Source organism: Durio zibethinus, unplaced genomic scaffold, assembly GCF_047325235.1.
Source record: "Durio zibethinus cultivar Kanyao isolate XHJ-2024 unplaced genomic scaffold, ASM4732523v1 HiC_scaffold_156, whole genome shotgun sequence".
Lineage (NCBI taxonomy): Eukaryota > Viridiplantae > Streptophyta > Magnoliopsida > Malvales > Malvaceae > Durio > Durio zibethinus.
The window spans coordinates 38524-52716 of record NW_028322779.1 but is presented as its reverse complement, the minus strand read 5'-3'; the positions used below and the strand labels follow the sequence as shown (position 1 = coordinate 52716).

Genomic DNA, 14193 nt, shown 5'->3' with positions numbered 1-14193 from the left:
AAGTAATAGGTAGGGATGGACAGGATTTGAACCCGTGACATTTTGTACCCAAAACAAACGCGCTACCAAGCTGCGCTACATCCCTTTCAATTGGCCTACGATGTTATTGTAGAGAATCCCTGTCTTGTTTTCCACACCCTTATTTCATCTATTGATATACAAAAATTATCTTTCCATTTCCTCTTTTTGGTCTCATATCATATAACAACCATATAATGAATAATAAATGAATCTTTTTGGCGGGAATTCTCAGGCAGAAAGGGACCTATTTTGCTGTTTTAAGAAAAGGAAAATCTTATCTATCGAATCATTGTACATTTAAATTTTAATTTTGAATTAGGAATTCCGGGTACAAATATACAAATACAAGTGGTCTTTAACCACACATACATGTGATTATATATGTATTACCATAATGTATGTAATACGATAAAGAAGGAGGATTTTAAATGCGAGATCTAAAAACATATCTTTCCGTAGCACCGGTACTAAGTACTCTCTGGTTCGGTTCTTTAGCGGGTTTATTGATAGAGATCAATCGTTTCTTCCCGGATGCGTTAACATTCCCTTTTTTTTAATTCTAGTTATTGTCGCGGGACGGGGTGAAAAAGATTAGATCGATATACAATCAAATATCTGTGACTAATCTCTCGCCCCCCCTTGACTTTAGTTGTTTTTAGAATTATAATTATATAAGAAATGAATTCTAATTATATAAGAAATAATTCTATTTAGTTTTTTTAGAATTCTAATTATATAAGAATTATATAAAATAAATAAGGAAGGTAGAACGAAAAAAGTGGATTGAACCTCAACAAAACTTGGGTTCAAGCTCCAATTAAATTACTAGTAGAGCGAAAAGAGAAATGTGGCTGGAACAACAGTATCCTACAAGATACTTAAAGAAAATACCGTACTGTGATTCTAAATCGAGTTAGAAATCATTGTATTACTTATTTACTATTAGTATAATACATATTGATTTACTATATTGATTGCAATTGATTGCAACGAAATCTTTCAGGATTTGGTTTTGAGTTAGCAACTTTTATTTATTTATTTTCATTCCTTTCTTCTTCACTTTTGATCGGAAAATAGAAGAGTTGGGTGAATTAAAAACTCAAAGGGGGTTCATGGCCAAGAGTAAAGATGTCCGAGTAACGATTATTTTGGAATGTACCAGTTGTGTTCGAAACGTCGTTAATAAGGAATCAACGGGCATTTCCAGGTATATTACTCAAAAAAATCGACACAATACGCCTAGTCGATTGGAATTGAAGAAATTCTGTTCCTATTGTTACAAACATACAATTCACGGGGAGATAAAGAAATAAATCGAATCAAGTACTCGTATGTCAACCCTTCCCGAGAATATGAGAAAATAGGACATTAGGTATTTAGGTAACATTAGGTATTTAGTATGAGAAAATAGGACATTAGGTATTCAGGTATAATAATATATATTATATAATATATTAAGTAATATTAAGTATATAATTAGTTAGATATAATATATAACTAATATATAACAAATATTTTATTTATATATTAGTCTATATTTGTATTTCCTTGTCTATTCCACGCTTTCTTTTTAAAGTGAAGTTTTTAGTTTTAAATTATTCGATATGCACGTTAATAAATTTTTAACCTTTTTAACCTGGTATATGATTGTATCAATATTCTTTTATTTTTTTTTATTCTATTTTTTATTTAGTTCTTATTTTTTTAATAATTTTTTTCTTTATTCTCGAGTCAATTATTTATTTTTTTAGTTTACCGTCTTCGAATGATTTTTAGTTTACAGTCTTCGAATGATTAGGAGTTGGATTTTCATTGATTAGGAATTAGATTTTTAATATCACTAACTATTTTTTTTTTTATTTTCTATTCGTGCATAATGATTATTTTAATATTGTTAATTTTAATATTGTTGTTAATTTTAATATTGTTAATATTGTATTATTTATTATATTGTATGATTTATTCATTACTATATTTTTTAGTTATTACTATATTTTGTATTTATTACTATATTTCATTATTTATTTCTTATTTTATTAATTATTTATTATTTTCGTGTCGGTTCTATATATATTTATAAATTATATTTATTTATTATTTATGTATTATCACAGTTATAGATATTTATTTAAATTATATTTATATATTAAATATATTAAAATATTAAATTATATTTATATTTTATATATTAAATATATTAAAATATGAAATTATATTTATATATATTTATAAATTATATTTATTTATTATTTATGTATTATCACAGTTATAGATATTTATTTAAATTATATTTATATATTAAATATATTAAAATATTAAATTATATTTATATTTTATATATTAAATATATTAAAATATGAAATTATATTTATATATTAAATATATTAAAATATGAAATTATATTTATATATTAAATATATTAAAATATGAAATTATATTTATATATTAAATATATTAAAATATGAAATTATATTTATATATTAAATATATTAAAATATGAAATTATATTTAAATAAATATCTATAAATAATATAATAATAAAATAAACTAATAAAATAAACAAATAAATAATAAATAAATAATTAAAATAAACTAATAAAATAAACAAATAAATAAGAAATAAATAATAAATAAATAATACAATAATAAAAAAAACAAAGCAAATCGTATTTATTCTATTAATTCTATAATTTGAATTTGATCCGATCAAAATAGGATTTTAGAAAAGGATAGGATAGGATTATTTTTAGAAATAAGGAATAAAGAAATGATGGATAAATACAAGCGATCTTTTCGTAGGCGTTTGCCCCCGATCCAATCGGGGGATCGAATTGATTATAGAAACATGAGTTTAATTAGTCGATTTATTAGTGAACAAGGAAAAATCTTATCTAGGCGAGTAAATAGATTGACTTTAAAACAACAACGATTAATTACTATTGCTATAAAACAAGCTCGTATTTTATCTTCGTTACCCTTTATTAATAATGAGAAACGATTTGAAAGAAGGGAGTCGACCGCTAGAACTAGAACCAGAAATGAGAAACGATTTGAAAGAAGAGAGTCGACCGCTAGAACTACTGCTCTTAGAACCAGAAATAAATAGGCTTACCCTTCAATTGACTCAAAATTATCAAACGTAGACTGATGCTTTATTCAAAAAATCTGATAATCAAAATTGTCGTGTCGTAAGAAAAAAGAAATAAATAAAAGAATCGAATCGGGTTGGGGAAGAAAAATAAATTTTTTTTTTTTTTATTGAGCGTCTTCGCTCATCTTGTTTTCTTGTTTTGATGACCTTATCAGAATTTTTTTATCATATTAATTTCTACTCTACCTCCCTCGAGTTCATTCTCGAGGGAACCCCATTTCATTTAAAGCATTTCGGTGGATTCCTTCCGATCTCCTTATTTTATAATCTCGTTGGAAATCATATAAAGACAATTCCTATTTGAGATAGCTATTTGTGCAAGTATTTTACGATTAAGAAGCAACTGTTTCTTGTACCGATTTTTTATTAATCTACTATAATTATAGGATACCCCCATTCCTCGAATTCCTGCATTTATTCGAGTGATCCACAAACGACGAAAATATCTTTTTTTCCTATCTCTATCCCGATCAGCCGAAACCAAAGCTCTTACTCTTTGTCTCCGAGCTATATATCCCTCTTTCATTCTGGTCATTGAATAAAAGAAATTTTGATGAATAACTAATTCTTTCTTTCAGTTATTCTTTTCTAGTCTATTAATAACAAAACGGATTCTTCCAATGTATAAAATAAAAATTCCAATGGCTTTTGCTACTATAACCGTCCCGCCCACGATTTTTCCTTTTTTCTAGGCATTTCATTTCGCCTTGAAATAAGAAATTGTATTGATACTAGGTATCAAAAAAAGCATATTAACTAAAATAAAGGAGTAAATAGAAATGGATAAATAAATAGTGGGTTCCATCGTTTCTATGGTTACTTCTTAAACGGTGAGGTCCCCTCTATACACCGGAGCTCATTCCTTCATTTAACATTTAATTGGTAACTTGTACAGTTCACACTCTTCGGCTCTACTCATAAATTTTTCAGTAATAGATCTTTCACAACGAGATCTATCTTATACAGTAACGGTATGTAATTAGGAGGATTAATTGGGTAGCTGACCCTGTTAGTCCGTTCTTTGCAAGAGTCGAAGCATAATCTTTTTGCTTTTTAAATAGGATTTTCCCCGCTTAATGGATAAGCATTTGCTACCAATGGGGAATTTTTAAAAAATTCCAAGATTGGATTTGCGCCAATGGAAACCATAAATTTCATACACAATAGAAGGATATGGTAGATCTATCTTTTTTAGATAGTGAACGGAAGAACCCCATTCTATTCACTGGTACTGATCGTTGATACTGAAAAATTGTTTCCTTTTTCTCAGCCCATGATCTGAACAAGTCGCACATACACCCTAGTACATCTTCCTCGGCGCTGAGGACATCCCCGAAGAGCAGGGGCTTTCGTGACATTTCTAATTGGCTGTCTTGCATTTCTAATAAGTTGTTTAATAGTTGGCATGCTGAATCATATACAATCATATACATAATAGACTGGTTTAGATCGATCCTAACCAGATGATTATGAATTACTTCTTTTTCTCTTTAATAGATTAATAAAATATTAATCTATTAAAGAGAAAAAGAAGGAAAGGAATAAGAGGGATTAAATCAATCTAAATCAAAATTAAATGGTGTTCCATTGTCGTCAAATGGTGGTCTTCCATTGCCATTGTCGTCAAATGGTGGTCTTCCATTGCCATTGTCGTCAAATGGTGGTCTTCCATTGCCATTGTCGTCAAATGGTGGTCTTCCATTGCCATTGTCGTCAAATGGTGGTCTTCCATTGCCATTGTCGTCAAATGGTGGTCTTCCATTGCCATTGTCGTCAAATGGTGGTCTTCCATTGCCATTGTCGTCAAATGGTGGTCTTCCATTGCCATTGTCGTCAAATGGTGGTCTTCCATTGCCATTGTCGTTAACTAGTCTCCATTTTTTATTCACTATAGGTTTGTTATTCACTATAGGTTTGTTATTCACTATAGGTTTGTTATTCACTATAGGTTTTTCATTCACTATAGGTTTTTCATTCACTATAGGTTTTTCATTCACTATAGGTTTTTCATTCACTATAGGTTTGTTATTCACTATAGGTTTTTCATTCACTATAGGTTTTTCATTCACTATAGGTTTTTCATTCACTATAGGTTTTTCATTCACTATAGGTCTCGATTCTGTACGCACTATATGATCCACAATTCCATGATCTTTGGCTTCTTTTGCTGACATAAAATTATCTCTTTCCATGTCTTTGTTTATAACCCATCGGGGCTGGCCCGTTCTTTGTACATAAGCCTCTATGATGTCTTCTTGCATTTTCATTACTTCGTCTGTTTCCATGACCCAGTCTTTGAAGCCATCATCCTTAAGCATACTAATAGGTTGATGGATCATTACCCTGATGATATAACATACTTCTAACTCACATAATGAGGCGAGAAGAATAGCTATAGAATTGAACAACCGTACAGGCATTTTTTGCGCATTGCATACGGCTTTACAATTGCATACGGCTTTACAATGGAATTCTCTTTTTTCTTTCATCGAAAAAAAGAGAAAATATAGAGTCTATTAGACCCAGATTAATAAATAATCCAATTACCATCCTTCTTTTTCTTTTTTTTTCGGAAAAGTTTAAAAATACTATGATGGCTCCGTTGCTTTATATATTTATTTCGTCTGTGATTCAGCAATCCCAAAGTTTCTTTTTTTTTTTGAAAAAAAAAAAAGAAAGAAAAAAAATAGTCTTTTTTTTTTTCGTACTCTTTCATAACATAAATATTGTTAATAGCCTCTGGTAGGAAAAGAAAAAAAGTTTGTGACGCCTGAGATGGGCCCACGATAGCTAAGATCAAATTGGAAATGCCCCTTCTCTCATACTACTCTTTCGATACATAATCTAATATTTTTTTTTGAAAAAAAAAAAAAGAAATAAAAAAAAAATTTCATATCGAATTCAAAGTGCCATGCTATTATTACTTACTAATTCATATTTCATATGGCGAAGGCATAGTCTTCTTTTTTCTTTCCATCAATAATAAAAAAAAAAAACTCATTGGCGCCGAGCGTGAGGGAATGCTCTGCGTTTGGTAATTTCTCCTCCGACCAAGAGAAAAGCTGCGATTGAAGCGGTCAATCCCATGGCTAGTGTATGCACATCTGGTTCCACTGCTTGCATAGTATCAAAAAGAGATAATCCAGATACTATCCCTCCGCCAGGAGAGTTTATAAAAAAAAACAGGTCTCGGCTATTACTCTCTATACTGAGATAGATCATAATACCCGCAAGTTGATTCGAGGTCTGGATATCAAGCTCTTTGCCCAAAAAAAGCAATCTTTCTCGATAAATTCGGTTGATTAGGATAAAATTGTATCCCTTAGTAGCCGTACAGGCACCTTTTGATGCATACGGTTCAACAAAAATTGCGAAAAAAAATCAATGTGTAGATTCCAGCCATCCTTTGTTTTTTCTAGTCGGACCTTTCTAACTTCTAATTTCTAATGAAGGGGCTTTTTCTTACATTTTTTAAATAAAATGAAATTTAAAATTAAATTAAAGAAAGATGAGTTTTGGCCCGTTTTCCTATAATATAGAAAAAATTCGCTAAACTTATTGCACAAACTTTTCATTGATCCATTTTTTTTTCATTGCGATTCAATCCAAATCACGATGTCATTTTCTTGTTCCTGAATGGGGTTCGTCAATTTTTTATTCAATTTTTTTAGGTTTATGCTCTACTCCGAGTAAAGATCTGCCCGATTTTTATTTGCACATATAGGACAAATGACCCAATACCACGTCTTTTTGCTATGATTTCATTTCCTTTTTTTATTTTAATTTAATTCCTTTTTCTTTCATGTTTTTCGCCAAATATTCAACGTATTTCCCATATTATTCGATTGATTAACAGTTTGAAATCGCTCTTATTTATAATTAAAAAAAAAAAGAAAAATTATGATTATGATATAGGTGGTAATCATAAATATATTACCAATTGGGTTTTTTCTAAACGGAGCCTGGATACTTCATTTTATCAGTCCAACCAAGCCAACCATAAATCATTCTAATTGAAAATATTAATCTGGATACACCCCCATGAAATGGATCTCTAATTGCACTTCATTACACTTCCCGCTACAAATTTTTGATAATTCAATCAATCTTTTTGGGGCGAAACAGGGGATATCTCGATCGGGCGAGAGAACGGGGGAATCCCATATGACCCAATATATTTGACAAGTCGCACTATATGTCAACCCAGCTTGCATCGTTATCTCCCGGAACTTGAAAAGGAACTTTTGGAATACCAACAGGCATAAAGTAAAAAGAATGTAAAATTATATTTCGCTTTGATTGTGGAAGCGTAATACGTAATGTAATACGTAATAATGGTCTTATCTTAATAATATGTAATATTATATTTCACTTTGATTGTGGAAGCGTAATACGTAATGTAATACGTAATAATGGTCTTATCTTAATAATATGTAATATTATAATATGTAATATTATATTTCACTTTGATTGTGGAAGCGTAATACGTAATGTAATACGTAATAATGGTCTTATCTTAATAATATGTAATATTATAATATGTAATATTATATTTCACTTTGATTGTGGAAGCGTAATACGTAATGTAATACGTAATAATGGTCTTATCTTAATAATATGTAATAATGGTCTTAATAATATGGGCCTTTATCATATTTTATACATAGATAGACTAAGGCCATAAAATAAAGAAAGGCGGAATGAATGAAAGAGAATTCTTACGAATAGGTCCTTTGAATGATGAACAAATAGGGATGCATTCATTCATAAAAAATAGGATCAACCCCCATTGCGTATTGATACTTATCGAGTATAGAATAGATCTGCTTCTCTTTTTTCTTCTGAGCCGAATTCTTCCCTTATTACTAATGGAATAGAACAAACATTAATCCTTTCTCCGAAAGAATCCACCGAAAAGGGGAGGTATTCCAATGCAATAAAGTTACATAGTGTCTATTTTTCGTTGATTTGATAAAGGGGTATTTCCATGGGTTTGCCTTGGTATCGTGTTCATACTGTCGTATTGAATGATCCCGGTCGCTTGCTTTCTGTTCATATAATGCATACAGCTCTGGTTGCTGGTTGGGCCGGTTCAATGGCTCTATATGAATTAGCTGTTTTTGATCCCTCCGATCCCGTTCTTGATCCAATGTGGAGACAAGGTATGTTCGTTATACCCTTCATGACTCGTTTAGGAATAACCAATTCATGGGGCGGTTGGAGTATTACGGGGCGGACTATAACAAATCCGGGTATTTGGAGTTACGAAGGTGTGGCCGGAGCACATATTGTGTTTTCTGGCTTGTGCTTCTTGGCAGCTATCTGGCATTGGGTATATTGGGATCTAGAAATTTTTTGTGATGAGCGCACAGGAAAACCCTCTTTGGATTTGCCCAAGATTTTTGGAATTCATTTATTTCTCTCAGGAGTGGCTTGCTTTGGCTTTGGCGCATTTCATGTAACAGGATTGTATGGTCCTGGAATATGGGTGTCCGACCCTTATGGACTAACCGGAAAGGTACAACCTGTAAATCCAGCGTGGGGCGTGGAAGGTTTTGATCCTTTTGTTCCGGGAGGAATAGCCTCTCATCATATTGCAGCAGGGACATTGGGCATATTAGCGGGCTTATTCCATCTTAGTGTCCGTCCGCCCCAACGTTTATACAAAGGATTACGTATGGGAAATATTGAAACCGTCCTTTCCAGTAGTATAGCTGCTGTCTTTTTTGCAGCTTTTGTTGTTACTGGAACTATGTGGTATGGTTCAGCAACTACCCCCATCGAATTATTTGGTCCTACTCGTTATCAATGGGATCAAGGATACTTCCAGCAAGAAATATATCGAAGGGTTAGTGCTGGGTTAGCCGAAAATCAAAGTTTATCAGAAGCTTGGTCTAAAATTCCTGAAAAATTAGCTTTTTATGATTACATTGGCAATAATCCGGCAAAAGGAGGATTATTCAGAGCGGGTTCAATGGACAACGGGGATGGAATAGCCGTTGGGTGGTTAGGACACCCTATCTTTAGAGATAAAGAAGGGCGTGAACTTTTTGTACGTCGTATGCCTACTTTTTTTGAAACATTTCCGGTTGTTTTGGTAGACGGAGACGGAATTGTTAGAGCGGATGTTCCTTTTAGAAGGGCAGAATCGAAGTATAGTGTCGAACAAGTAGGTGTAACTGTTGAGTTCTATGGTGGCGAACTCAATGGAGTGAGTTATAGTGATCCTGCTACTGTGAAAAAATATGCTAGACGTGCTCAATTGGGTGAAATTTTTGAATTAGATCGTGCTACTTTGAAATCCGATGGTGTTTTTCGTAGCAGTCCAAGGGGTTGGTTTACTTTTGGGCATGCTTCGTTTGCTTTGCTTTTCTTCTTCGGACACATTTGGCATGGTGCTAGAACCCTGTTCAGAGATGTTTTTGCCGGTATTGATCCAGATTTGGATGCTCAAGTGGAATTTGGAGCATTCCAAAAACTTGGAGATCCAACTACAAGAAGACAAGTAGTCTGATGCAAGATTGCTTTGTTATTTTTCGCTTCTATTTTCTGTTTGTGATTTGACATAGGCTGCTGTAAAAATCTTGATTAAAATCGCTGCCTTTTCTTTGATTCTTGTTCTTTCGTTATTTTATTCGGGAGATGATTCTAAATAAATAGGTACGGAAGCTATAATTGTAAACCACGATCGAATTTATGGAAGCATTGGTTTATACATTCCTCTTAGTATCTACTCTAGGGATAATTTTTTTCGCTATCTTTTTTCGAGAACCGCCTAAAGTTCCAACTAAAAAAATGAAATGATTTTTCATTATCTCAATTGAAGTAATGAGCCTCCCAATATTATATTGGGAGGCTCATTACTTCAATTAGTCCCCGTGTTCCTCGAATGGATCCCTTAATTGTTGAGAGGGTTGCCCAAAGGCAGTATATAAGGCGTACCCAGTAAAACTTACAAGTAAACCAGATATAGAGATGGCGACTAAAGTTGCTGTTTCCATTATTATATAATTATATAAATAATATATATAAATATAAATATAAATAATATAAATATAAATATAATTTCAAGATCACAATGGATCTATGATAAGATCGTTTATTTACAGCGGAATGATATACAAAGTCAACAGATCTCACTGAATACAAAATAAGATTTATGGCTACACAAACCGTTGAGGGTAGTTCTAGATCTGGTCCAAGACGAACTGTTGTAGGGGATTTTTTGAAACCATTGAATTCGGAATATGGTAAAGTAGCTCCTGGATGGGGAACGACTCCTTTGATGGGTGTCGCAATGGCTTTATTTTCGATATTCTTATCTATTATTTTGGAGATTTATAATTCTTCCGTTTTACTGGATGGAATTTCGCTGAATTAGATTCACAAGAACCACGAAGCCTCGCTTTTCAATACAAAAAGTGAAACTTTTAGTTCTCGGATTTTTTTTAGCCCATTCTATTTTGGTAGTTCGACCGCGAAATTTTTTTTGTTTCTGTATTTCCGGAATATGAGTGTGTGACTTGTTATAATTGATCCTATTGATAGTACAGAAAATGGGTCTGTCCTCTTGATCGAGATAGTTTTATCCCGTCGGATAGCCATTCTAGTATCTGGAGCACGGAATATATGAAATGGATCACGAAGTATTCGAACTATGATTCATACTTAATATTCAAACCTCGCGGCCGGACTCAAAAAAAAAAAAAATTTTCAAAGAAAGAGGTTTTTTATTTATAAATCGAGAAATTTTTTCTTCTTTCAAACTCTCATTTAGTTTATGCTTATTTTGATCAAAGGACAAACCTTTCTTTTCTTTGTATTTTTATTTATTATATCTATTCTATTCATTGAATAAGTGATGATCCAATAATTCTTACTCAAAGAATCTTTGGACTTAGTTTGAAGGTTTTATTGAATCATCGCGGTTCTGGTATGAATCTGAAGTTTCAATTGATTCATAGGGTCTTAACAAGAGAATTCCTATTAAAAATAAAGAAAACAAGAATAAAGCCACATTCCATATAAATAACAAATCAAAGCAAAGAAAAAGAAAAGAAATAAGTAGGTAAATAGAAGATTCAAGAGGCCTGATCAACATAAAGACGAATGCGCCGACTTGATTTTTTGGCATTATAATTACAACTACAAAAAAGAGCTTTCGGATTTTTACTCTTTTGTGTCTTCAGATAAAATTGAATGAAAAGATTAAGAAGTTTCAAACTTTCTATTCCATATCCGTTTCAGCTATTATTTGGGTGTTTTTGTTTGAGCTGTACGAGATGAAATTCTCATATACGGTTCTCAGGGGGGGAGTCCTCTTGGTTTACCTATCTCAATAAAGTCTATGATTGGTTCGAAGAACGCCTCGAGATTCAGGCGATTGCAGATGATATAACTAGTAAATATGTTCCTCCTCATGTTAACATATTTTATTGTCTAGGAGGAATTACGCTTACTTGTTTTTTGGTACAAGTAGCTACAGGATTTGCTATGACTTTTTACTATCGTCCAACCGTTACTGAGGCTTTTACTTCTGTTCAATACATAATGACTGAAGCTAACTTTGGTTGGTTAATCCGATCAGTTCATCGATGGTCGGCAAGTATGATGGTCTTAATGATGATCCTGCACGTATTTCGTGTCTATCTCACTGGTGGTTTTAAAAAACCTCGCGAATTGACTTGGGTTACAGGCGTGGTTCTGGCTGTGTTGACTGCATCTTTTGGTGTAACAGGTTATTCCTTACCTTGGGACCAAATTGGTTATTGGGCAGTCAAAATCGTAACAGGCGTTCCGGAAGCTATTCCGGTAATAGGATCGCCTTTGGTAGAGTTATTGCGTGGAAGTGCTAGTGTGGGACAATCCACTTTGACCCGTTTTTATAGTTTACACACTTTTGTATTACCCCTTCTTACTGCTGTATTTATGTTAATGCATTTCCTAATGATACGTAAGCAAGGCATTTCTGGTCCTTTATAGAGAATATAGACCATAGCTATATTGTAACCAATCATTTATCTTATTACTTGCCAATCATTTATCTTATTACTTGGGGGAGGAACAATAGTATTTCATTGCTACAAATATGGATTGTTGAAAAAAAAAAAAAAATAAGACATGTATTTGGATATTTCCTTTCAACTCCACAATATTCTATTATTTATTTGATATGACATGAATAGTTGAAGGGAATTCCCCGAAGAGAAAATGGATTATGGGAGTGTGTGACTTGAACTATTGATTGGGCCATGCAGAAATATGCCTTTATCTGCTACATTGGAATTCACAACCAAATGTGTCTTTGTTCCAACCACCGTGTAAGCCCCATACAAAGGATAGGCTGGTTCGCTTGAAGAGAATCTTTTCTATGATCAGACCTGACGATGTCGTGTATGAACAGGGCTCCGTAAGATCCAGTAGAATAAGTGATTTGGCATAATGCAAATTAGATTTTATTTATTTATTTTTATTTTTTTTTTACTTTCTTATCTTAATAGTATGAAAATACATTCATTTCTTCTGCATCGACCCGATTTATTATTATTATACTATCGGAGTGAAACAAGGGATCTAAAGAAGAGCAAAGGCTAGACTATATTAGTAACAAGTAAATCCTTTGTATGTAAAAAATCTCGATATATTTTTGGGATAAAGGTGAATCGCAAGGCCTAAGACGACCCAGAAAGCACTTGATCACGATCAACTTTGTACGCCTACTTGGGTATTGAGCATTTACCTGTAAAAATGGCATTCCTTGGAATGTATAGTTGCAACTTCGTAAAATGGAATCAGGTAACTTTTTTCTTACATATGAAATCATTCATATATGTGTGGATAACATATAGATTCATTTTATATGTATCCGTTTGTATCCATTTGATTCGATTGATTTTTGCTTGAGCCGGATGATGAAAAATTATCATGTCCGGTTCCTTCGGGGGATGGATCTAGAAAAATTCACCTATCCTAATAACAAAAAAACCTGACTTGAACGATCCTGTATTAAGAGCTAAATTAGCTAAAGGTATGGGTCATAATTATTATGGGGAACCCGCATGGCCCAATGATCTTTTATATATTTTTCCAGTAGTAATTCTCGGTACTATTGCTTGTAACGTAGGCTTAGCGGTTCTAGAACCTTCAATGATTGGTGAACCCGCGGATCCATTTGCAACTCCTTTGGAAATATTACCTGAATGGTATTTCTTTCCTGTATTTCAAATACTTCGTACAGTACCTAACAAGTTATTGGGTGTTCTTTTAATGGTTTCAGTACCTGCGGGATTATTAACAGTACCTTTTTTGGAAAATGTTAATAAATTCCAAAATCCATTTCGTCGTCCAGTAGCGACAACCGTTTTTTTGATTGGTACTGCGGTGGCCCTTTGGTTGGGTATTGGAGCAACATTACCGATTGATAAATCCCTAACTTTAGGTCTTTTTTAAATTGAATCAATTTTAAAATAAAATATCATGATGTGCGTATCTAGGGAGTAGTCACTTCAAAGTCAAAGTGAATTCTCCCTAGATACATTTATTCAATTCTGGTCCCAATATATGGATTGTGCTGAAGGTTCAAAATCCATTTTCGTTTTTTTTTTTTTTTTCTAATTTTCTAAAGTAAAAAAAAAAAAAATGAAATAAATCCTAAATCCAATGGATTTAAAATTTTGGTAAATCAATTTCGCAATGCTTTTCTACTTCTTTTCTAGAATGCCCAATATTTGTTTTACATCTTCTATGCGAAAGTGTTCAATTTTCATAAGGTCTTCTTGACTGTTATTCAAAAGGTCCAATAATGTATGTATATTGGACTTTTTGAGACAATTATAGATCCTGGGAGGCAATTCTGATTGGTCAATAAAAATATATTTCAATGCTATTTCTTTTTTCTTTTTTCTTAGTTTAGCTAATCTATCATGAAAAGGAAAAAAAGGTAAAGTAACGTTGTGTTGATTGTTTTCTAAATGTAAGTTTTCTTCTTCCGCATCTAGAAAGGGAAAAAATAAATCAATCAA

The 14193-nt window shown here is 32.4% G+C and overlaps 1 protein-coding gene across 1 annotated transcript; it reads left to right on the top strand.

Moving 5' to 3' along the window:
- Positions 1-10273: 10273 nt before the first annotated feature.
- Positions 10274-12397, top strand: LOC149509533 (cytochrome b6). Its single transcript, XM_089757704.1, has 2 exons — positions 10274-10688; positions 11513-12397. Exons 1-2 carry the CDS (start codon positions 10683-10685, stop codon positions 12152-12154), a joined length of 648 nt encoding a protein of 215 aa, XP_089613830.1. The 5' UTR covers positions 10274-10682; the 3' UTR covers positions 12155-12397.
- The last annotated feature ends 1796 nt before the right edge of the window (positions 12398-14193 follow it).